Below are 24130 nucleotides of genomic sequence, written 5' to 3' on the forward strand. Positions count from 1 at the left end.
AGTATGTCGTTTTTGTTAAATTTTTAGGCGTTGTATATTTTGACGTTTTTCGACATAGTATAGTATGTCGTTTTTGGGATTTTTTTCGGCGTTGTATAATTTGACGTTTTCGACATAGTATAGTATGTTGTTTTGGGGATTTTTTTCGGCGTTGTATAATTTGACGTTTTCGACATAGTATAGTATGTCGTTTTTGTGATATTTTCCGGCATCGTATAATTTCATGTTTTCGACATAATATAGTATGTCGTTTTTGTGATATTTTTAGGCGTTGTAAAATTTGACATTTTTGCATAGTATGTCGTTTTGGGGATTTTTTTCGGCGTTGTATAATTTGACGTTTTCGACATAGTATAGTATGTCGTTTTTGTGATATTTTTAGGCGTTGTGTATTTTGACGTTTTCGACATAGTATAGTCTGTCATTTTTGGGATTTTTTTCGGCGTTGTAAAATTTGACATTTTCGACATAGTATAGTATGTCGTTTTTGTTAAATTTTTAGGTGCTGTATATTTTGACGTTTTTCGACATAGTATAGTATGTCGTTTTTGGGACTTTTTTCGGCGTTGTATATTTTGACGTTTTCGACATGTAGTAAGTCGTTTTTGGGATATTTTCCGGCGTTGTATAATTTGATGTTTTTCGACATAGTATAGTATGTTGTTTTGGGGATTTTTTTTCGGCGTTGTAAAATTTGACATTTTCGACATGTAGTATGTCGTTTTTGTGATATTTTTAGGCGTTGTAAAATTTGTTTTCGACATAGTATCGTATGTCGTTTTTTCGGATATTTTTGGGCGGTGCATATTTTAACATTTTTCTTTTTGGGTTGAGAAATAACAGCCTCATCACGCAATTCAAAAAGTCACATTAGTACCTTCCCCCTTGAGAGCCACCGGACTTCAGTGTGTAACAGAAGCTGCTTATGATCAGTGCCCATCTCGTCACATAAAACAGGAAATAAAGGTTTTGTCTGGAGGTGACGGTGCAGTTGACATGGCTTCAGAGCTTCGTTTGATAAAATCTCGGAACGATTTGGCGGCCCACTTGCAATACCCTCCTGGGCTGCGGCCCATAGTTTGGGAATTGCTGGTATAGTATGTCATTCTTGGAGGTTTCTTTGCATAGTATATTGTGACGTCTTTCGACATAGTATCATAGTCCCCAGACCCCCCAATTCACGTCTAGCCCCATGTTCAAACTAATTTTATGAAATGTATAAATGGAGACCAGATCAGAAACTCCAACGCCGGGAAACCATCTGATATTTGACAGTTTAATTGGGACAAATGAAGACAAACACACAGGCATTCACGTTTATCAACATATCTACATTTAATACAGTTTTCTCAAGCTCTCTAGAAATTCTCCAGAATAAAAATAATAAACCTAGTATGTTGAGAGAAGTACGGTCGGATGTAGACGAGCAAAACGTATTTACATCACCGGCGGAAACGTCCGAGAGGATGTATTCACCACAGACACACAATCAGATGAATGGGCTGGAGTAAAAATACTAAACTTAAAATATATATTTAGTTGTTTTTTTTTTGTTTGTTTTTTTAATACAGCAGACCTCCAAAAACTGTAACTGAGGTACAGATGCAGCGATTGTAATGGTTCATCCAGCATTTCTTTCTAAGATAAGGGAGATCTCTCAGTGGCAACCCTCCGCCCGTCGCCCCCTGCTGGGCACGCTGCCGGCCGGCGAGTCTCCGTGGTCACGGCCAAAGCAAAGCGAGGATCCAAACAGAGGCTAAGCAAGAGGAAACACCACAAGCCAGGTTTAAAAAACAACACAAACCCTCAATTCATTTCATGCAGGATCTAAGGAGGAAAGAGTACGAGCCGCTCCTCAAAAACGCCTTTCCAACAAACTTCCACCAAAAAAAAACAAAACAAACAAAACCCCCCAAAAAAATAGAAACCAGCAGCAGCAGAAGCTGAAGGAGCTCTGAGCGTCGGCGTCTGGAAACCACGTCCGATCTCCACCTCAACACCGAGCGTACATTCAACGGGTTGTTTCCTTTTTAGCGTAGCGGCTGATATGCAGTCAGGTGGTTCCTGCGCTGATCCGGGATTTTGGCATTTCGGCTTCCACCGACACTAAGCAGCGGGGGAAATAAACGACTTCATAACTATTCATTGAATAACTTCTTCAAGGGGTTTTTCCTTGAACAGATCAGCTTTGAAAGGTGGAGTCAAGCCCACGGCAGCTCTCTCACATGATTGATCTTTTTCTTTCATTCACATTGGTGGTTTAACACGTAAGTGCAGTGCTGCTGGTTCCAGAGACTGTGGCACTGAGAGGGAGAGAGGGGGGTGGAGGGAGCATGGGGTGGAGGAAGGCAGGCCACAGGAAAGGAGAGCGTGATAGAGAGACCTGAGAAACGTTACAAACAGAGAAGGAGGGAAGGAGGGAAAGAGGGAAGGAGGGAAGGAGAGAAGGAGAGAAGGAGAGACGGGAGGATTTACAGCCCAGACAGAAGAGCTTCCTCTCTTGGTGCTGGTTCTCCAGCTCGTGGATCCTGAACAGCGGAGGTGGTGTTGGGTGGAGGGGTCAGGTTTTTCCATGTTTTTTTCAGGGTGGGGTGGGTTTGGGCGTAGCGGGGGGCAATGGTTCCCCTCAGTAATCCTCCACCCAGCCGTTCTCCTGGATGAAGGCGTCGATCACCTCCTTCATGGCCAGGTTGGGGATCAGCTGGTCCTGGGTCAGGGGGCTCCGGGTGACGGGGTCGAAGTGTCCCACCCTCTGGAGAGAGAGATACAGAGAGAGAGAGAGACAGACAGACAGAGAGACCGACAGAGAGAGAGAGAGACAGACAGACAGAGAGACAGAGAGAGAGAGACAGACAGATAGAGAGAGAGAGAGAGAGACAGATAGAGAGAGAGACAAACTTTGAAGCAGTTTAGAAGATAAAACTTGCTGTCACTGTATCGAGCATTAATAAAAGATAGATGGAATCCAAGAACTAGAAGGAGCTGAGTTGACAGTGTCAGACTGGATGTGTGTGTGTGGTGTGTGTGGTGTGGTGTGTGTGTGGTGTGTGTGTGGTGTGTGTGGTGTGGTGTGTGTGGTGTGGTGTGTGTGGTGTGTGGTGTGTGTGTGGTGTGTGTGTGGTGTGTGTGTGGTGTGTGTGGTGTGTGGTGTGGTGTGTGTGGTGTGGTGTGTGTGGTGTGGTGTGTGTGTGTGGTGTGTGTGGTGTGTGTGTGTAGTGTGTGTAGTGTGTGTGTAGTGTGTGTAGTGTGTGTGTAGTGTGTGTGGTGTGTGTGGTGTGTGTGGTGTGTGTGGTGTGTGTGTGTGTGGCGTGTGTAGTGTGTGTGGTGTGTGTGGTGTGTGTAGTGTGTGTGTAGTGTGTGTGGTGTGTGTGTAGTGTGTGTAGTGTGTGTGTAGTGTGTGTGGTGTGTGTGGTGTGTGTGTAGTGTGTGTGTAGTGTGTGTGGTGTGTGTGTAGTGTGTGTAGTGTGTGTAGTGTGTGTAGTGTGTGTGGTGTGTGTGGTGTGTGTGGTGTGTGTAGTGTGTGTGTAGTTTGTGTGTAGTGTGTGTGGTGTGTGTGGTGTGTGTGGTGTGTGTGTAGTGTGTGTAGTGTGTGTGGTGTGTGTGTAGTGTGTGTAGTGTGTGTAGTGTGTGTGGTGTGTGTAGTGTGTGTGGTGTGTGTAGTGTGTGTAGTGTGTGTGGTGTGTGTGGTGTGTGTGTAGTGTGTGTAGTGTGTGTAGTGTGTGTGGTGTGTGTGGTGTGTGTGGTGTGTGTGGTGTGTGTAGTGTGTGTAGTGTGTGTGGTGTGTGTAGTGTGTGTAGTGTGTGTGGTGTGTGTGGTGTGTGTGGTGTGTGGATCATGGAGTCACCTTGAAGGAGCACAAATGATTTTCAATGATCACTTTTAACTGCAACACTAGAGCTGGGAAACCATCATGAAAACCCTTCATTTCCTATGATCTTGTGAAATACAGTGACATGAGTTGATGGATTATCCTGATCGGCAGGTGTAGCGGGTGGGGGCGGTACCTGCAGGTGCTCCTCGATGTCCTTGCGGTCGTAGGTGATTCCGCTGGGGGTGATGCACGGCTCCCTCATCAGCTCAAAGCTGATCTTGCCGCACAGGTAATCTGGGATCTCCCTCTTCTGTTCACAAGAGAGAGCTCAGGTGGGCGGCTTCATCTGCACTGGGGCTAGAACCCCACCCCCTCAAGTCCGGGACTAGAACCCCACCCCCTCAAGTCCGGGACTAGAACCCCACCCCCTCAAGTCCGGGACTAGAACCCCACCCCCTCAAGTCAGGGACTAGAACTCCACCCCCTCAAGTCAGGGACTAGAACTCCGACCCCTCAAGTCCGGGACTAGAACCCCACCCCCTCAAGTCAGGGACTAGAACCCCACCCCCTCAAGTCAGGGACTAGAACCCCACCCCCTAAGGCCCAGGATTAGAACTCCACCCCCTCAAGTCCGGGACTAGAACCCCACCCCCTCAAGTCAGGGACTAGAACCCCACCCCCTCAAGTCAGGGACTAGAACTCCACCCCCTCAAGTCCGGGACTAGAACCCCACCTCCACTGGTCCGGGATGAGAACCCCACCCCCGCAGGTCGAGGATTAGAACCCCACCCCCTCAAGCCCGGGATTAGAACCCCACCCCCTCAAACCCGGGATTAGAACTCCACCCCCTCAAGCCCAGGATTAGAACTCCACCCCCTCAAGCCCGGGATTAGAACTCCACCCCCTCAAGCCCGGGATTAGAACTCCACCCCCTCAAGTCAGGGACTAGAACTCCACCCCCTCAAGTCCGGGACTAGAACCCCACCTCCACTGGTCCGAGATTAGAACCCCACCACCGCAGGTTGAGGATTAGAACCCCACCCCCGCAGGTTGAGGATTAGAACCCCACCCCCGCAGGTTGAGGATTAGAACCTCACCCCCGCAGGTCCGGGACTAGAACTCCACCCCCGCAGGTCTTTTCAAGTCAAACATGTATTAATGTTTGGGGCGGGAAGAGTCCGCTCAGCCTGTCGTACCAAAGTTTGATCAGCGTTACCATGGCAGCCGCATGAGCGTTAGTGCCCGGTCACTATGCTACTGTGAGCGTCTCCCGGTGGAGGAGCTGGTTGCAGAAGGAAATCCAACTCATCAACAAGAGATCAGCATCTTGGGGAAGAACTAGAGCAAAACAATCTTGTTTCTGTCAGATGAGAGCGTGCGGCGCGTAAACAGGACAAAATGGCCGCCGTACTCACTTTTCTCTTCTCGTCCACTTGAGAGAACAGCTCGTCCATGTCCACGAGGTACTTGTCCTGATCGGAGAGCGACACGTTAAACACGCCCAGCGACTCGGAAGGTGTCGTGGCACAGCGCTTACGTACATGTTTGGATTTAATCTTCATGGCGTCTCCGGCGTTTTGATCGTCGTCCTGCTTGTCTCTGCAGTCCTCCAGCTCCCTGCGCACACACAGCCATGAGCACCCGGCAGACCAAAGCAATCAAACCATCTCTGCAGCGTTTGTCAGCGCTTGCGATTGAGCAAAGCCGTTTGCCAGCTTTCCCACACGAAACGTCCATTTCCACAGGGCACTCAGAGACGCCGTCCAGGGAAGAGGAGCTGCGTGGTCACACCGTGCTGCTTTAATGTACGTTGAATAGAAAGTTCATTCTATAAAGTTAGAGCTTTTTTTTTAGAAAATACAAATATTACTTAATATTTACAGATATTTCTGTCATGTGCAGAATGCACCACAGGAAGAGATGGCTCACGACTCTTTCTTCATTGCTAGTAGATAATAACTTCATAAAATAGAATCACTTATTTCCATTGACTTGGACTTGAGTTTTGCCAATTTCTGTAATTTTATTACAAAAACCCACAAACTGAATTCAGGGTACCCCAGGGTTCTCCAAGTAAAATTTAAGACCGTTTCAATACCACTTAGAATGAAATTTAATGCCAACATCACAACCATACTGGCAAAAGTATGAAGGATATGATGGAAAATCAGTACGCATTTTAAGCACTCGAAAATAATTATTTGCCAAGTACTTGAATTTAATGAAACATTTTATTATAATACTTACATTCATAATAAATACATAACATCTTTGTGAGGTGTGTGTACTTTAATAACACAAAATAAAACAGATGCGTATTCTGCGCATTAAGAGCCCGCACCCCTCTCCATGGCCTCACGTGTTTGGCCTTTTGGTCACAAAAGCTCCTAATTGAACTGAAGCTAATTTGCACAATGTGCAAATTTGCACAAAGTGTTTTCGGTTAAAATAAATAAATACATAAAAATATAGCAGGCAGCAATGCACAGGGTCCAGGTTAGTCCCAGCAATTACACCAAACCACGGCGCATCTGTGCACACCGTGATGCCAACGTGGACACAGAACGCAACGCAGGGAATTCAAATTTAACGGGTCAGTTATTTATGGCGTTGTCTACGTATATATGACGGTGCTAATTTAATCCCGCGAAAGGATGGGAAAAAAAAATGTAACAATTTTGGAAACTAAATGTAATTCTTTGTCGATGAAATTCAATACCTGTAAGGCCTTATTTTGAGAGCATTAAATTCAATGTATTTTAATACTTTCGAGAGCCTGCGGGTACGGGGGTTGCGGGTGTTGAGAAAAGCAGCTGGAAAATGAAGCACTTCTGACAACACCATCACACAAAGATCCCCCGCATCCCAGAGACTGCGGTGGTGGACGGTCACTAAACTCCTCCTGGCGGCGGGGGGCTCACCTCTCCTTCTCGGCCAGGATGAGTTTGGTCAGGTAGGCGTGCAGCTCGTTCTCCTGGTTGATGCGCTTCTCCTCGATGCTGTTCCAGCGCTTCTTCTTGGCGATGCGCAGCGCACTGGGGATGTCGTCTCCGAAGTTCAGCCTCTGCTCTTTGGCCAAATTATAAGCTGCCAAATCAGCACGGCGGCAGATTCAGTGAGTCTGACAACAACTTAACCACACCACAGCACTCTCTCAAAACAGTCTTTCCTTAAAAACATAAAACACATTGCATGTTGGAAAACCATTGCTGAAAACATTTTAAAAAACGTGAACGATGTCGTACTGAAACGTGGAGTTAGACATTTTTGTGTTCAGGATTTTTTGAGCAGGTCTGAAATGGCGGCTCGATGACGCGCTGGTGCTACTACTACATGCTAATACTTAGCATGGCTCCTCCGCTCGCACTATAAAGCCTACAGCACAACGCATCATTGGCCCAGAGAAGAGGCTCCAACCAGCGCGATCAGAGCAGCTCCGCAGCTCCAGAGACCAGAGCCATCTTTTCTCATAACAAAGCAAATAAAAACAGTGTTTTTTTTCCTGTACTGTAGATTATTATTTTTTTATTTGATTTACTCCTTTTCCTAATTGAACAAAACAAGAACAGCACCATATTTCCGCGCCCTGTCACAGATGGCAACTCAACACCTCCCTCCCCGCCATTTTTTAACTACCCCTCAGTCACTCCATCCTGGCGCCGGGCCTGCACTTGAGAGGCTGCCCCTCTCCCGCGATTGGGCGCGGTCTCAGCGCCTTCGGCGGACACGCCCCCAGCATTTCAGAGCAGCGAACACAGCTTCTTTTTTCACGGTTTTGAAGACTAATTTTATATACTTGGCCGGGTGGTTGATAGCACAGCTTTCTGTGGTGCGACAAATTCACAACACATTTATTTGAAGCTTTACACAGACTTTAATAGGCTGTTTGAGATGTTCTAATTAATTAACAGCAGCAACGTCTTTAAGTATTTGGAGACGTTCAAAGGTCATAGAAGAGCGTTTTTGTCGCCAGGCTGTCAATCAGCAAAGGCAAGATTCGCAATTCTTTATGTTTTGCAATACTTCCAACAACACAATAATACTTTTCTTTCTCATTTGACTGCAGTATAAACTTTAAGATGCATCTGTTCTTTCTCTCTGTACACGCGGAGCGTCTTGAAAGCGCAAGTGTGAACTGAAAACAGCGCAAATCAAATGAATCTGCTTTAGCTTGGCCTACTGTATATCTCACACCACTAAACGTAAATAAAACAATCGCTTCGTGGCATCAGAGTATCGGTACAATATCGTGGGGAAAAATATTGCGATACTCTGCTGTATCGACTCCCCACGCTAATAGGCTGGCAGCCGTGTCCCACAATGCAAAGTGAGGACCAGACACCGGTGAAAGTTTTTATGCAGCGTCGTCATGACAAGGAAGTGGGAGCGGCTAAGTGACAATGTTTGGTATGTATGGTATGGTATGCATCACTGATGACACACGCCCTGTTGGATGTAGGGCAGGTTATATACCTGGACCCCACCTGCACCGACCACTCCACCTCATAACCATCCTCATCCCTGTCTAATCTCACAAAAATGAAAAGCTACAATCCTAATTCCTGATGTGTGCAGTGTTTCACTACACTGTGGTACTTTTCTTCCTAAATGAAATACAAAAGACGTTCACACACCAAATAATATGGCATTTTGAAAAGAGACCCCCGGTCTCTTTCAGGTTCTTTGAAGCACTGACGACATCTCACCAAAGTTCCATGAGAACCCAGAACCCCACTGCTGTACCCCAGTGCATCGTGGTTTGTTTTTTTGTGGGGTTTTTTTTCCCCAAGGCTGCCTGCGCAGAAGTTGACCACACAATCAAGACCTCAACATGCCCCAGCACCGGCTGTTCAGCCGTCAGTTTTAACATTGAGGTCTGGACCGGGGAACCGAATGGAGACCACTTCCTGTGCTGGTCCGGCTTCAGACTGCCACCGGTTGATCTATTTGCAACAAAACGCTGAGACATCGAGTCTGGAAGGAAGCGCTGGTCCAGGACCAGCGATCCAGACCCATTGGTCAATATGAGACACGTTGCAGCTGAACCACTGCAGAGCCGCAGTGATCGAGTAATTGAAAAACTATGTTTTATCCTTTTTGAGACGTTTTTGAAAAAGGTGAAATGAGGATTTAATCAGCAAATTGGAAAAAAATATAAATTCATAATTAATACAAGATTAAGAATGTGCAGCCAATATAACTGCCTTTAACCCCTGGTAGTCACCGGCAACTAGAACTGAAAGAAATTGATAAAATCATCTCGCAATAGTTTTTTGCCTAATACCTCGATATTAATAATTTCAATATATTTACTATATATACTATATATACTTTCAGAAGATATTTACACACAAGAAATATCTGAGAAACAATGAGATCAGAGCAGTTCAGAAACCTGCCTTAATTTACTGCTCCTTTAACACTCCTTAAGGACGACATCTCACCATATCCCCATGGTTACCAGAAGCAGGATCCCAGACGGTCTCACACCACGAGTTCTGCTGGCAACATGAACACATGATCCTAAAGGGAATGAAGTGGTTCATCCCTGTGGGAGCGTGGACACCCGACCCAGCGCAGCGCTCAGATTGCACAGTTCAAATAGTTTCAACTTTGACCCTTTCAGAGCTCCAATCAGGATGCAGTGTTGGCCAACGGCTGAACTCACCGCTCCGCGAACATAACAACTTAATAATTATAAAATACACTGAAGTAAGATGTTAGATTATAATCACAAGAAGCATAAAATACGTATTTCCTATCACAAGCATTATTCATGTTACCCAGATTTGGCTTCAATCCTCAGCGTCCTACTTTCAGTTTGACACACTAAGGGAATCCTAAGTCTATGTTTTTCATTCTCAAAATGACAGAATGTGCATTACAGTGTCAAGTTCAACCACTTGCACGGTTCTACTATATTATACTAATACAATAATATTGTAATACAGTATCTATATTTTTATATGTTAAATGGAGACCAGTGTGTGTTGTGATAGATATGATTTTGGGGGATTGCTGTTCACACAGGCCTCTTTGTAGTGTCTGTCAGATTTACGATTGAGTCGTCAATCGGCGATTAACATTGATGATTGACGATTTACAAAAATAAAATAAAAAATTCCCACCATTGAAACGGTGTGAGTGCAGTTTACCGTGTTCTGAAAATGGAGCGGGGAGGGAAAGAGAGGAAGATGGAGAGATGGAGAGAGGGGAAGAGGGGGTGGAGGCTCTCTCCCTCTCCACTCAGAGCTGTGTACTGTAGTAACCACTACAGTACACATAATTGTAGGCTCTCACTTCCCCGCTCTATATGCAAATCTTGTGATTATAATACAGCAAAATATGATATAATCTCAGAGAACTATTTAGATTATTTCATTTCCTTAGTTTCTTACTCTTATGGAAAAGGAAAAACGTAAACCTACCTCAGAGAAATTTTTTTTTTTTTTCTGTAAACAACTGAGTTCGGGGTCCGTCCCCTCCCGTCCTGTCACAAACACAAACCCTGTGTGTCCCCACTGCCCCACTACACTGTCGTTAAGAGTGTAGCTACAATTACAAACAAATAAAAAATGGAAACGCAAAACGCTTTCACTTTTCAAAGCTAAAAAAGGACAAATTCCGGATCAATCCGTCAGGTGTCGCACTGTTAAATGCACACTGCTTCTACCGTGTCACATGGTTGTTGGTACTTTTGAGCTTCTGACATAGCCTCTGAGTATTTCTAAAATGTATGTAACTAAATGTTTTATTTTTATTTTTTTCCAAAGGACCAGTCAGCATGAACATGTGGGCCGCCAGATAAATAGGCCCTGGTTTACGGTAATAAACCTGATATCGCAATACACATCATATAGCAAAAATATTTTAGCCTTCCCTAATACAAAGCCATAACAATGAGAACCAGCGCCGGTCAGCACCGTGTCCTGTGTCGTCTCTGACCTCTCTGCAGGTTCCCGATGGCCTCGTCGTAGTTCTCCAGCTCCAGGTGGCACTGGCCGAGGAAGAAATGCGCCTTGACCGACTGGCCGTCCAGCTCCAGGGCGTGCTTGCAGTCGGCCAGCGCCTTGTCGTGCTGCTGCAGCTTCACGTGGCACAGCGCCCGGTTGGTGTAGTACACCGCCACCGAGGGGTTACGGTTCTGGGAGGCAAGGCAGAGACTGAAATTGGGATTCACTCACTAGCTCACTCACTCACTCTCACACTCACACACAGACACACCCACACTCACTCACTCACTGTTTTTGTTTTACTTTCTCTGCTATCTCCCCAACTAGAGTACGGACAGCAGGGCTCAAAAATAACAGTTTCAGAGTAGCCCGGGGCAACCGGACTTCGGCCATTGTGAACCATCTTGTGTTTTTTCTTACTTGACATTGCTATCTTAATATTGAAACTTGGATTATAATTATATTAGATCAATATCCCTCATTTATAAAATGTATAAAATTTGGAAACCATTTTGTCAGCAACCAACAAGCTGATGCACGGCTGGCTACTACTTCCAAAAGTTAGGTTTACGGCCCTGAAGGGGTTATGGATGTTGAGAGTAAATCATCACTCACGATGAAACTCGAACCGGGGTTCCAGATCCTAAATCTGATAAAATGCAGAACAAACGGAGGGATTTTTGCGGGATTATTAAAGAGTAGAGGGGCTTACGATGGCCTTGCTGTAGCAGGTAGCCGCCTCCTGGTACTTGCGGCAGAGGAACAGCCGGTTGCCCTGCTCCTTCAGCTCCTGGGCCGTGGAGCTCTTCTCGGGGCTGCCCGCCATCTTTTCCACCGGCTCCGCGGCGCCCGCTCCGCCCTGCTTCCCGATCCTGTTCCCCGTCTCCCCGGCTGGCAGGCGGGCAGCGTGAACAACGCCCTGTTGCTGGTGCCTCCTGGAAACTGGACCACAGTGAGAAGCCGAGTGTGAAGCGAGAAACGCTGCCAGAGCTTGCTGCAATGCACCTGCAGCGGCACGCGTCGAGGTTGAATGTGGGTTCACGTTGTTAAACAGTAGAAACACCTGAAATGTTACTCAGTATTAGGGCACCCAAATATAAACAGAAAACACAAAACTCTGTAATTTTAATAAATTAGTTAATGCTGAAAGTGGCAAAGAATAAGGAGGTTGAAGTGATTTCATGATCCAATATTGAACAAAAAATAAAAATAATGGAAATGACACCGTATTACCCAAAGTAGAGCAGTGTAAGAGATTGGGAAATATTTTTTCTTGCTACATGAATTAAACTATCTGACACCACATTACCAACCCCATTTACTATTCCTATGCTACACATGTCCTCCTATGACCTGAATTTATTAACTTTTTTTTTGCCACTTTATGGTAATTTAGCGACATTATTTGTTGTCTTAATGTGCCCCCAACTTATGGACTTTGTTCATCCTTCCTTCAATTCCCCATCGGGATTAATCAAGTTCTCTTATCTTAAAGCAGCACTATGTAACTTTTGGTATTTGGCGCCCCTATACTTTCTGACTTTTACACCATTGTAGTAAAACTTACGGTGTCCGAAAATAATTAATTTCACCACCCAAATTTTAACTTTATCGGTCACGTTTCATAACAGTATGTCACAAATGCAGATATAATGTACACCTAGGTTGCGGCCCCCCTTGGATGGCCAACTATTTTCAATGAGGACAAAGGTCTCTACCTCCAGAAGGGGGTTTTAAAACATTTGTCTCTGTCTCCCCAGGTACCCCCCACAGTTCATGTAAAGAGAAATGTTTTGCTCCCTACAATGTCCATTTCAACATGAAGGAATAAGATCACACTTGGCCCTGTTTACCTTCTATGGAGATGAAGAAAAAAAAACAGGGGGCACAGACTTGTTGGAGACCTCTGACCCAAGCCACACCCTGTTTTTCTGTATAAAGCCTCCTGTCTTTCCCTGTGATATCAGATTGATCCGAGCGCTGCTTTGTAGCAGTACTGAATCTCTCTTTATTCTGCAGGATAAATAATCTTGAATATTCTCAGTTTTGTTTTCTTGTAGCAGGCAGATTAACCTCACCGATCATTGCGGAAGAATTTCTTCCACAATGGTTTAGAGCAGCGATTCCCAACCTATAGGCCCACTTGCAATTCCTGAGGGTACTGCAAGTGGGCCGCCAAATCATGGGCAAAACACATACATTTTTATTGAAAAATAAATAGAAAATTATTAATTAGAAAAAAGTTTTTTAAATGTAAAAAAATAAAACAAGATCATTCATGGTATTTTTTCTTTAAATCCTTCAAAAATGCTTCATCACTGCTAGATATGAACTAGGTAGGGCGTACTACATCCAAGCCGGACCACGAAGGACATGCACCTGTACATTTTTGAACTTAAGGTGATAATCAAAATGGACGGTTGGCAGCATCAGGCACACTGAAAAGGAAAGAAGCCATTGGTACATCATCCACAAGACAAGTCCCGGCAGGACAGTCCCTGTCAAACAAAAAAGAAAGGTTGGGAGAAAGTATCGCGCTGAATTGGGATTTTTTTTTGGACAGGCACGGAAGACGAACCATTGGTGCTGTGCGTGGTGTGTTCCGAGATTTTATCAAACGAAGCTCTGAAGCCATGTAAACTGCACCATCACCTCCAGACAAAACACCACCACCACCACCTCCAAGCCGCTTGAATTTTTCGATTATAAACTCAAGGAGCATCAGGGCAAGATGAAAGTCATCGAAAAGTCGTGTATGGGCAACGCAAAGGCAGTGGAAGCATCCTATCGGGTCGCCCGACTGATAGCCAAGCCCGGTAAGCCGCATACAATCGGAAGAATTTAATTCTTCCTGCCACAAAAGTGATTGTGGGGGTGACGTTAGGAGAGAAGGCGTGCAAGCCAATCAACCTCATCTCATTGTCTGATAACTCAGTCAAATGCAGGATTGACCAGATGGCAGAGAATGTGTCAGAACAGCTGATAACGAGCATACGAGAGAGTCGTTTTTATGCCGTCCAATTGGATGAATCGACAGACATCACAAATCTGTCAAACCCTCTTGCCTATGTAAGGTATGAAAACAATGGAGAGATAAAAGAAAATTTCCTGTTTTGCAAATCTTTACTGACTCATTCAACTGCTGAAGCCATTTTTGACATTCTGAACGCGTTCATGGTTTCAAACGGGATTGATTGTCCAAGTGTGTAGGAGTGAGCACTGATGGGGCCTGTGCGATGCTGGGCCAGCAAAGTGGAGTCTTCACCCTGGTGAAGGCTGTAGCATCTGTTCACTGCGGTATACACAGAGCAGCACTGGCTGTAAAGAAAATGCTGCAGACCTTAAGATTGTTCGAGGCGGTCTAGGCGGTCAGTGCAGTAAACTTCATTAAAAGCCGCCCACTGCAGTCACCTTTATTTCCCGTTTTATGTGACGAGATGGGCACTGATCATAAGCAGATTCTGTTACACACTGAAGTCCGGTGGCTCTCAAGGGGGAAGGTACTGATGCGACTTTTTTTGAATTGCGTGATGAGCTGAGGGTGTTTTTTCTCGACACAAAAGTTTGAACTCGCACATGGCTTCAGCGCTTTTGAGTGGCTGGCTTGATTGGGATACCTGGCCGACATTTTTAGCCACTTAAATGGACTCAACCTCAGTCTCCAAGGAAAAGCAGCGACTAGGTTCAATGTCCAGGATAAAATAAAAGCGACCTTAAGAGAAATGGAGATGCGGGCCAGGCGAGTCGACCCGTCAAACTTTGACTCGTTTGAGAATCTGTAAGATCTTTTGACAAAGGAAGAAATACGGCTTCCCGTCACCGTGATCAATCATGTCAAAGAGCACCTGCACGGTTTAAGAACCAAGCTGTGCGAATACTTCCACATCCCAGATGTGCAGTGCAGCTGGATGGAAAACCCCTTCTCCAGCCACAGTGACGAGACCCTCGCAGGCCTGAGCGCAAAAGAGAAGGACAGTCTTGTGGAGCTCTCCTGCGACAGAGCATTGAAACTGGCTTTCTCACAGAAGTACCAGACGAACTTTTGGCTTCATGTTGCTTCTGAGTATTCAAGATTTAAGATTCAAGAGGTTTATTCGTCACATACATATACATACTTTCATAAATATATGCCGTGAAATGTAATGCAACGCACCTGGTCATTACACACAATATGTCCTAGGAAAATTTCTTTCTACTAGACCAACTAACTGATTCCTAAAACTTAATACAGTAAGTCGAATACTTATAGAATCAAATAAAAATATATAGAATAAAATAAAATAAAATGGAGTAGATAAAGGGAATAGGCTAATGTATATGGGATAGACTTAGTATATGTGATAGGCAATTATGTAAATACAGATAGGTGCATTAAAGTGGCATGTGAATAAAGTGAGGTAGTGTTTGTGGGATAATACAGCACAGTATACAACAGTACGGCACAGCAATACGGTAACACCGAACAACCCAGAGCAGTGACACAGTATGCGGTACAGTATGCTACACACAGTACAGTAAGATACTGGAGCCTATGTGTGTGGCTCAGTGAGGACCCCTGGTGAGGTCAGCATTGACAGTTCTTATGGCGTGCGGGAAAAAACTCTGTCTCAGTTTCTCTGTTCTCGCTGTGTGACTGCGGAGGCGCTTGCCTGACGCAGCAGCTGGAACAGTCCGTTGTTGGGGTGGTGAGGATCCTTCATGATCCTGCAGCTCTGCTACTACACCTCCTGGTGTATAAGTCCTGCAGGGAGGTGAGGGTAGTTCCAGTGGTACGTTCAGCTGAACGCACCACCCTCTGCAGGGCCCGCCTGTCCTGAGCAGTACAGTTCCCAAACCAGGCAGTGATGTTGCCTGTCAGGATGCTCTCCACTGCTCCACAGTAGAAAGACTTGAGGATCCTCACAGAGACCTGGAATTTCCTCAGCTGCCTGAGATGGTAAAGACGCTGTCTCGCCTTTCTCACCAGAGTGTCTGTTTGTAAAGTCCATGTTAAGTCCTCTGTGATGTGGACCAGGTACTTGAAGCTGCTCACCCTGTCGACAGAAGTCCCATTAACCACCAAGGGCGTGTGCGTCCTCGATTGCAATCCTCGCCTAAAGTCCACAATCAGCTCCTTAGTATTGCTGACATTCAGATGGAGGCTGTTGTCCTGGCACCAGAGTGACAGGTCAGCCACCTTCTCGCGGTGGGCCTTCTCATCGCCGTCGGTGATCAGGCCCACGACAACGGTGTCGTCAGCAAACTTGATGATGCTGTTGGAGCTGGACAGGGGAAGGAGAGTACAGTAGGGGGCTGGGGACGCAGCCCTGGGGGGATCCTGTATTCAGGGTGAGGGAGCTGGACATGTGCATCCCCACCCTAACCACCTGGGGCCGGGCAGTGAGGAAGTCCAGGATCCAGGCACACAGCGGAGTATTTAGTCCGAGCTCCTTCAGCTTGACAGCCAGTCTGGTGGGGACTATGGTGTTGAAAGCTGAACAATAATCGATGAACAGCGTTCTCACATAGGCCATCTTCCGGCCACCCAGGTGCGTGAGCGTGGCCGGCAGTACCTGGGAGACCGCCTCATCCGTGGATCTGTTCTGCCGGTATGCAAACTGCAACGGGTCCAAGGTGCGGGGGAAGGAGGCGCAGATATAATCCTTAATCAGCCTCTCGAAACACTTCATGACCACCAAGGTGAGGGCCACCGGAAGGCAGTCATTCAGGCAGGCAGGAGAGGCGATCTTCGGGACAGGAACGACGGTGGACCTCTTGAAGCAGGAAGGGACCACTGATTCAGCCAGGGAGATGTTGAATATTGTAGTGAACACCGGAGCTAGCTGGTTAGCACAGGTCTTCAGTACTCGCCAAGAAATGCCGTCTGGGCCTGCAGCTTTCTTAGTGTTCACCCACATCAGAGCGCTCCTGACGTCATGCTCAGACACAGAGTGCGCGCTCATCCCCAGCGGTGTAACTCCAATTAGCCGGTGAGCTAGCAGTGCTGTTGCCAGACTCAAACCGCGCATAAAAAGGAGTTGAGTTCGTTGGCTAGGGAGGCGTCCACACTCTTGGCTGGGGAGGAGCTGCTCTTGTAGTTTATCGTCTGCAGCCCCTCCCACGAGCGTCTTGTGACCCCCCACTCAATCTGTAGCTCCACAGTCTCCCTGTACGTCCGTTTAGCATCCTTCACCGCCCTCCGCAGATTGTACGACGCTGCTTTGTAATTGTCCATATTTCCGGATACAAGACCGTCATTGTAAGCGGCTGTGCAAGCATTCAGAGCGCAGCAGATGGATTTATCAACCCGCGGTTTCTGGTTTCGAAATATCCGAACTTTTACCATGGGAACAATGCTTCCTGCTAACGTAGCCACATAACTCTACCGCTACATCCGTAAACTCGCTGACGTCATTTGAACTTGATTGGAACGTGTCCCAGTCTAAGTCAGCGAGTGTGTCCTGAAGCGCAGCCTCTGATTGGTCCATCCACCGCTTCACTTCCTTGTCACCACCAGTCCTCGCACGATCAGAGGCCTGTAAACGGGAACCAGCGAGATTGTGGCGTGGTCAGATTTCCCGAAAGCAGGGAGCGAGGCGGTCTTGTATCCGTTCTTGTAAGGTGTGTAGCAATGGTCCAAATTTCTATCTCCCCTGGTGGTACATGTGATGTGTTGGTGGAAGTTGGGCAGAACTTTTTTTAAGGTTGGCCCTGTTAAAGTCCCCAGTCACCACCACAGCCGCGTCGGGATGTTTGTTTTGAAATCCGCACAACATATCATACAGGTCCGACAGTGCTGTGTCAGTGTCCGCTTGCGGTGGAATATAAACGGCTGTAATGATGACCGTGCTGAATTCCCGGGGGAGATAAAAATGGACGGCATAAGATGGTCAGCTGTTCCAGGTTCGGCGAGCAGGAGCGGGAGAGAAACTTTGTGTTTTTAAGGTTACACCAGCGGTTGTTTACCATTAGGCAGATGCCTCCACCTTTGGATTTCCCCGACTCCCCCGATCTGTCGCCTCGGAACACGGAGAAGGACTCGGCTGGACGGATTCTCCAGGGACTGAACGTTGGCAAGAAGGATGCTTGGCAGAGGTGGACGGTAAGATTGCGTCCTCATTCTGACCCGAATGCCGGGTCCGGTGCCTGCGACTACAGTCAATAGCTACAAGTACTGGTGCTCGTCCCAGACCTCCTGTCTGCGGGGGTTTGGGCTTAGTCTTGCAGTGATAAGGTGTGTGGCCGGCCGGCAGGTTCCAAGAAGCCGGCTAGCTGCTAGCCTGCTGTGGGTAACGGTGGTAAGCTAGTCCGCAGAGCATTTTGTGTGCGCCCTTTGGGTTTGATTTTACTCCACCTTTGGGGTGCCACCAGGCAATAAGGCCAATATAGGAAAATGACAGGCATATTATAATACATGTGGTTCACGTGTGTATTGAATTGTAGGGGGCGAACTGAATGTTCGACAACACTTGGTGTACCGTTGCATCCCTCGTCTGTGAGCGCTGCCATCTTGGTCCAATCGGCAGTCTGCAATGATTTCACATGACCAGTGAGGCAATAACCTGGTGCTGATTGATTGTGACCAATAAGCTTTCATGTGACCGTTTCAGAGATGAGGAAAAACGACAGTTTTTACTTACTTATTCAACAAAAATGGACCGATATGGATCAAACTCGGGTGTCTGGACTGAACCGAATACAAGGACTGTACATTCGTATACAGACACTTTGACCGCCATTTTGTTATGAACAAAAATAATAGGCTCACGCTCCCCTAAATATGGACCCCTAAACACAATGCACAGGGTCCAGGTTAGTCGCAGCAATTGCACCAATGTGAAAACAAGCCAAAAAACGGAAATAAACGATAACTTATGTACTACTACACATGGTAAACTGAAAACGTCCCATTAAACACAAATATGTTCACTACCCAAACTCTAGCGAAAATTTCACAGCTTCACCGTGGGGGACTGCTGACACTAATTACATTTTTCGAAGTTCCCGTGAAACACAGCATCACTTCCTACTGTCTCCCGTCTCAACTGGATACAAACTTGGAGCACTTTGTTAACAGAGCAACCAACACACACCAATGGAGTTTAGAGCGTCCTACGTGAAAGGAGGCGTCGCAGGGCGCATGTAGCAGGCATCAGACGAACAAACATCACCTTCAGCAACACTTTCCTGGCACACGTCCCTGTGTTACGGCATTTTCTACATACTGTAAATAAGTCACAATCAAAACACATTTAATTGTTGCGTGACTACCGCTAGCTCCGCATAGGGCAGCCAAGCTGTGTTGTTTGTCGCTGCTACAAAGCTTATTTTGCATGACTAGCTGGCTGCATAGCTACATAACTAATCAACGTCGTTCTGTGCGTTTTTGGAAATGTTGCTTGCGGTAGCTCGTCGAGATCACCCGACCGCTCTTTGTGTTGGTACGAATCCAGACCATTTATTCCCTTTGTGTTGTCGAGGCGGCTCGGCTTTGCTTCCTTTCTCTCGGTCAGGAATCCTACATTTGAGCTTTGTCCGTTCCATTCGTGTTTTTGACGATTCGTGTTTGTTGTCGCTGTGCAATCGTGGTTGCTGTAATCAAAACGAATGTGAACAAAGATGTGTCAGTAAAATATAGCGTCCGCTACCCAGAACGCAACGTGCCATCACGTGGTCGCCTATTCTCTATTGGATGATGATGAGGATGAGGATGACGATGAGGATGATGATGATGATGATGTCACAATACGCACGCTACCCCCGCGGCATCAGCTCCACCACTTCTGGTTCCTTCCTCCAGATAATCGTTTTTATTTTTGTTTATTTTTTCAACCACAGCATGTGTGGACCGCCCCGAATATCGTTCTTTGGTTTCGTGGCCGTGGGTTCCAAGGTTTCTGTGCACCAGCCACCAGAGAATGCCTAGAAGAAGAATAACCAGGCGAGCCAAAGCAACAGGGCTGGACCCCTTAAAATCTCGACAAAAACAACAAGGTCCCCTCCCTTCAGGCTAGTGGACCCCTAATAATGTAGAATGCATCTGAGCCGGAACGCGGAGCTAGCTCGAGCAGTGCGTTTAGCAGTCGCCGTCCACAGTGAGACGGACGTCTTCACTGACAACCACCGACGCGGAATTAAAAAACCCCGATAAACTCCCCAGAAGTCGGCTTAGTCGACAAACGGTTGAACCGCCTCGACATTATCCACATTATGAGGGTTCCAAAGCGTTAGCTCGCCGTGCTAGCAGCGCTAACCGCCGCTAGCTCACCGTGAGGCACGGCACGGAGACCGCTTCTCCGTTCCGCGACTTCCACGGACACTTCGCGCTGTCTTCCCGTCGTGACGACCGGCGTTTTGGCTCACCTTGCGGGGGAGCAGAATCACATCCAGGGGCGGGGGGCGGCCGGGCGGTTCTAGCTGCGGTTGGGTGTTTTAGCCGAGCTGCCGCTGCTGCTTCTCTCCATCACGGGCGGTCATGGTGGTTTGTTGTGGTGCCGACGTCACACGCTGGCAGGGGCGCGACGGAGGCCGAAGAGGTGACGGAGAACCCAAACGCGGAAGCAGCGCTAGAGAGGAAAAGGCGCAGTTTTCATGTGAGCCGGCAGATGGCGCTGTGGCTCCTGACAATACTAAAATGAATTGATTATTACGACAGCTCAGATACATAGATATGGCTGTAGATGGATGGGTAAAAAAAATCAAATAGAAAAAATAAAATGTCAATATATGGAACAATATGAAAAAGTACATAAGTACTAAAAGTACATAAAATCTAGTCTAATCAAATGTAGATTTCCTAAATCTAATCTATCTGGACACAATGAATATGACACAAAATCCAATGATAATAAAATAACAGAATGCAATACAACCTCTGCTACTACTATTATTACTATTATTACTAGTAATAATAGTAATATTAATAATAATAATAATAATAATAATACTATATTCCCAAAAATAAACCAATAAATATCTGTAATAAACCTAGTTTCCCCCTGTTTCCTCAACAGGGGGAAACTTTGTATGCGTCAGTGGAGCCTAAATAAACATTACCCGATTGAACAACAGTTTTCTTCCCTACGACAGAACAAAAACAAAACGAAAAAAAAAGAAACTGAAAAATTTTGTTTGTGAAAAATAAAAAAGAAACTGAATCTCCTTCACGGACCGCTAGGGGGCCGCGGTTCCCAGTTTGGGACCCACTGCTTTAGCCTATTATAGGGATGTTCTAAAAAAAGGACCAATAAGTGGATGGACAGGGGCCAGCACACTGTTATGTTCCAACTGGTGCAGAAGAATTATTAAACATTATGGATTAAATACCTGTTTATCTCCGTCTTTGGGCTGCTCCCGTTAGGTGTTGCCACAGCGGATCATCTGCCTCCAACACCTTCTGTTCTGTGCATCTTCCTCCCTTACACCAACCGCCTGCACCTCCTCCCATTAAATACCTGTATATGAAATCTCTATATTTATAGAATAGTGTTGACATGACTCAGGTTGATCTTTTTGGGGCTCGATGCAGATATTGAAGGGAAATTAAAGGGCACATACGCAACCTAAAACCTTTAACGGAGGCATGGGATGGAAAAAGAGGTCTAGACTTTCATTTAGTTTTAGTTTTCTATTCAGTCATGACTCATCCCATCACTTTGCAAGTCACTAAACAAGTGGGATTATGCAGAATAACTTATGGAAATAAAACGTTTCTGGGGTCGCTTCGTCGGTTCCTGCAAATCGGAGGAGCCGATGATCGCACACGCAGATAGAACCACATCCAGGCTTCCAGAACGGGAGGAACACCCAGGTTTAAGCGGGACCGGGGGACTGAGAGGCGTCGCGCTGTGAGGGCCCCGCGCTGCGAGGGCCCCGCGCTGCTTCCAGATCACTGTTTGAGGATTAAGGAAACATCCCCCGAGCAAACAAGCCGAGGCCGCTGGCGGGCAGAGCCACCGGGGCTGTGGCCCCAGCTGTGTTTGCCTAACTGGGGCCAGCACCGCTCCCCTCCTCCGCCCTACTCCACCCAGCATGAAGACCTGGGGACCCCCCATGGCCGCAGCACAAGGAGGGCTCAGACACAGACATAGTAGCAGACGGTGGCAGTTACTGGATGGTAACACCCGTGTTCCTTTTCCACGTGTGGGGGACTATTATTAGCGGTTAACGCGCAGTGGCCCCCAGGGGCCGCGGGCCGGTAACACGGGATGGGTTTATATGTAAAGTAATACTGTGGAGCACATGTCACTTTATTCTGAGAGCTTTATTAATAGGGTGCAGCCGCGCCCTGCATCTTGCTGCAGTTTGTGATCAGTGGCAGCGTTTGAATGAATGCAAAAGGGAAGAATCATGAAACAAGAAAGATCAGAAGAGACGTCCAGAACAAGCTGAGTCTGGACCTTTTGTTGTTCTTTATCAATCACAGTAGATCTGATCTGATTCTCTGATCGGATCTGGTTCTCTGATCGGATCTGATTCTCTGATCGGATCTGATTCTCTGAACTGATCTGATTCTCTGATCGGATCTGATTCTCTGATCTGATCTGATTCTCTGATCGGATCTGATTCTCTGATCTGATCTGATTCTCTGATCGGATCTGACTCTATGATCCGACCGATCATTTTAACATCTTCACTATAATGACATTATTATGTTATTAAAAAAATGTCTCAAGCCTCCATCTGTCTCACTGTCCATGATCTACCTGTCTCACTGTCCATTAACCACCCGTATCACTCTCCAGGGATCTACATGGGGGGCATCATATTTAATTGATTGTGTCTTTGTCGTTTCCTTGGAAACAAAAGTAAACTAAATTGTATTAATTGATGATGGAATATTAACCTAATTCTTTTCCATGTAATCAATTAATTTGTGTGTGTTCTGATTGAAAATAAACTCTCACTCACACACACGCACACACACGCACGCACACACGCATACAGAACACCCCCCCCACCAGGAGGCGGGGGATAAATGGATGGCTGTGATTGGCTGAGCCTCCTGTCGTGGCTGTGATTGGCTGAGGCCTCGTTATAACGATGCTCAATTTGAATGTGTAGAATGGAAAGTGTTCAGCAGGATGCTGCTCCGAGCTGGAAAAACAGGAAAACTATCAATCTTATCATCTGTAAACTATACTTCCTCCTCCTCCTCCTCCACCTCGTCGTCGTCCTCCTTCTCCTTCTTCTTCTTCTTCTTCTTCTTCTTCTTCTCTGATGCTAAAGCTCCTCACCTTTTAAGAAGTTGTGAATCTTCCATTAACCCTTGGAGAGTGGAGAGAATACATTTTCTGATTAAGTAATAAATGTTGAAAAAATAAAGAATTAAAAGCAGCGTTCAACCTAAAACAACGTTTTTAGGAGGATTGAAGGAAAACAGCGAAAATATCCTTTAATTACTTCCAACAAACAGACAGACAGACAGACAGACAGTCAGAGGAATAGTCAGAGGGACAGACAGACAGACCTACAGAGGGACAGACAGACAGTCAGAGGGACAGACAGACAGACAGACAGACAGACAGTCAGAGGGACAGTCAGAGGGACAGACAGACAGACAGACCTACAGAGGGACAGACAGACAGACGGACCGAGGGACAGACAGACAGACAGTCAGAGGGACAGACAGACTGACAGAGGGACAGACAGACAGACAGACAGACGGACTGAGGGACAGACAGACAGACAGACAGTGATACAGGGTATATTGGGCCTCCATTGGTTTAGCTCCATCACAACGGTTTAACTGCTCTTCTCCTTCTTTGCCAAAGTCCCAACTGACATCCACCCACTCCACCCCACCACCACCCTCACCCAGCCCCAGCCCAATCCCCTCCAGCTGGCCGGGCCCTCCGTCCCCCTGGCACCGGGACCTGGAAGTGTCCCTGGCTCGGCTGAAAAGCCCAAACTTCCTCCTGATGGATTCCTCTCTTTCTTGGTGTGGCGTTGGGACTTCTCTCCATTCACAGCCCCAACCGTGGAGGGTGGGGGCGGGTGGGGGCTTCAAACGGCTGAAACAAAAGGGCAATTACACACAATGGCCGCCCCTCATTCAGGGTGTGTCAGGGCTGATGGACTGAGCTCCGTGTGATGAAGACGACGCTGAACGTTTAAAACGTTCAAACCAAGGAAGCGAGCGTCGCCATGGAAACAAAGAAGCAGGGAAGGAAAGGAGGTCAAACAGCGTCCGCGATATCGGAACGTCAAGGAATCATGACGAGCCCGCACGGAGCAACGTCTCTCGCTGATGATTTTTCCCTCATTTTGGTTCATTCATTTTTAAACAGACGGATTTTTACCAAAATACAGAAAATGTTGTTTTATCCTCAAACTTCATTAAATCAACGTTTTAACAAACACCCTCAACGCTGCCAAACACACAGTC

At 46.6% G+C, this 24130-nt stretch overlaps 1 protein-coding gene across 2 annotated transcripts; it reads right to left on the bottom strand.

Moving 5' to 3' along the window:
* Nucleotides 1-1276: 1276 nt before the first annotated feature.
* On the bottom strand, nucleotides 1277-20235 carry stub1 (STIP1 homology and U-Box containing protein 1). 2 transcript variants are annotated; one of them, XM_080021023.1, is made up of 8 exons: nucleotides 20107-20235; nucleotides 11477-11706; nucleotides 10757-10955; nucleotides 6733-6898; nucleotides 5353-5428; nucleotides 5227-5283; nucleotides 4005-4121; nucleotides 1277-2752 (listed from the first exon to the last, which is right to left on the bottom strand). In XM_080021023.1, the coding sequence occupies exons 2-8, from the start codon at nucleotides 11588-11590 to the stop codon at nucleotides 2627-2629; spliced, it is 855 nt and encodes a 284-aa protein (XP_079877149.1). In that variant the 5' UTR covers nucleotides 11591-11706; nucleotides 20107-20235; the 3' UTR covers nucleotides 1277-2626. The 2 variants fall into 2 exon arrangements, with proteins under 2 accessions (XP_079877149.1, XP_079877150.1); XM_080021024.1 differs by having other exon boundaries at nucleotides 11477-11699; nucleotides 20107-20218.
* Between the last annotated feature and the right edge of the window lie 3895 nt (nucleotides 20236-24130).

This window comes from Zeus faber, assembly GCF_960531495.2.
Source record: "Zeus faber genome assembly, chromosome: 20".
In the NCBI taxonomy this organism is placed as follows: Eukaryota; Metazoa; Chordata; class Actinopteri; order Zeiformes; family Zeidae; genus Zeus; species Zeus faber.